The sequence below is a fragment of the Phaethon lepturus genome, unplaced genomic scaffold, assembly GCF_000687285.1.
Source record: "Phaethon lepturus isolate BGI_N335 unplaced genomic scaffold, ASM68728v1 scaffold28219, whole genome shotgun sequence".
Taxonomy (NCBI): Eukaryota; Metazoa; Chordata; class Aves; order Phaethontiformes; family Phaethontidae; genus Phaethon; species Phaethon lepturus.
The window spans coordinates 735-1127 of record NW_010565982.1 but is presented as its reverse complement, the minus strand read 5'-3'; the positions used below and the strand labels follow the sequence as shown (position 1 = coordinate 1127).

Genomic DNA, 393 nt, shown 5'->3' with positions numbered 1-393 from the left:
TTGCACTCCAGCTTCAGGAAACGCTTCACAGCCTGTGGGAAGATGGATGCCGTGAGGACCGGTGGTCACCCTGGGCATCGGGCATCGTGCCTGGGTCTGCTCATCCCTGGTGCAGCTTATCAGCTCTTGCCTGTGCGTGACGGGGCTCCTAACGGGCTGCTGCGTACGGAGGACGCGTTCCCACGGTCACTGATGTCAGCATCAGCGAGGCCACATGCTGGGGCAAAGGTAGGCAGGGTCCCGCCATCCCCATGGGGCCGTTCCCCGGGCAGAGCGTGCAGGGGGGCACTGGGAAGGCAAGGGAGAGTCCTGCCCCCGTCTGCAGCGGGACGTGCCCTCTGCGGACACCCAGGGTCCCGCTCCTATGTCCGAGCTGCTCCCGCTGCCCGTTCT

The 393-nt window shown here is 65.9% G+C and overlaps 1 protein-coding gene across 1 annotated transcript in view; it reads right to left on the bottom strand.

Annotated features, from left to right (window-relative positions):
• LOC104627220 (protein Wnt-2b) overlaps positions 1-393 on the bottom strand; it is a gene marked incomplete at both ends in the record, with an annotated part of 995 nt that overhangs the window by 242 nt on the left and 360 nt on the right. The window contains one exon of the mRNA XM_010295350.1: positions 1-32. This exon is cut by the window's left edge and continues 242 nt beyond it. Within this exon, the coding sequence (XP_010293652.1) occupies positions 1-32 (32 nt within the window). The remainder of the gene's footprint in view (positions 33-393) is intronic.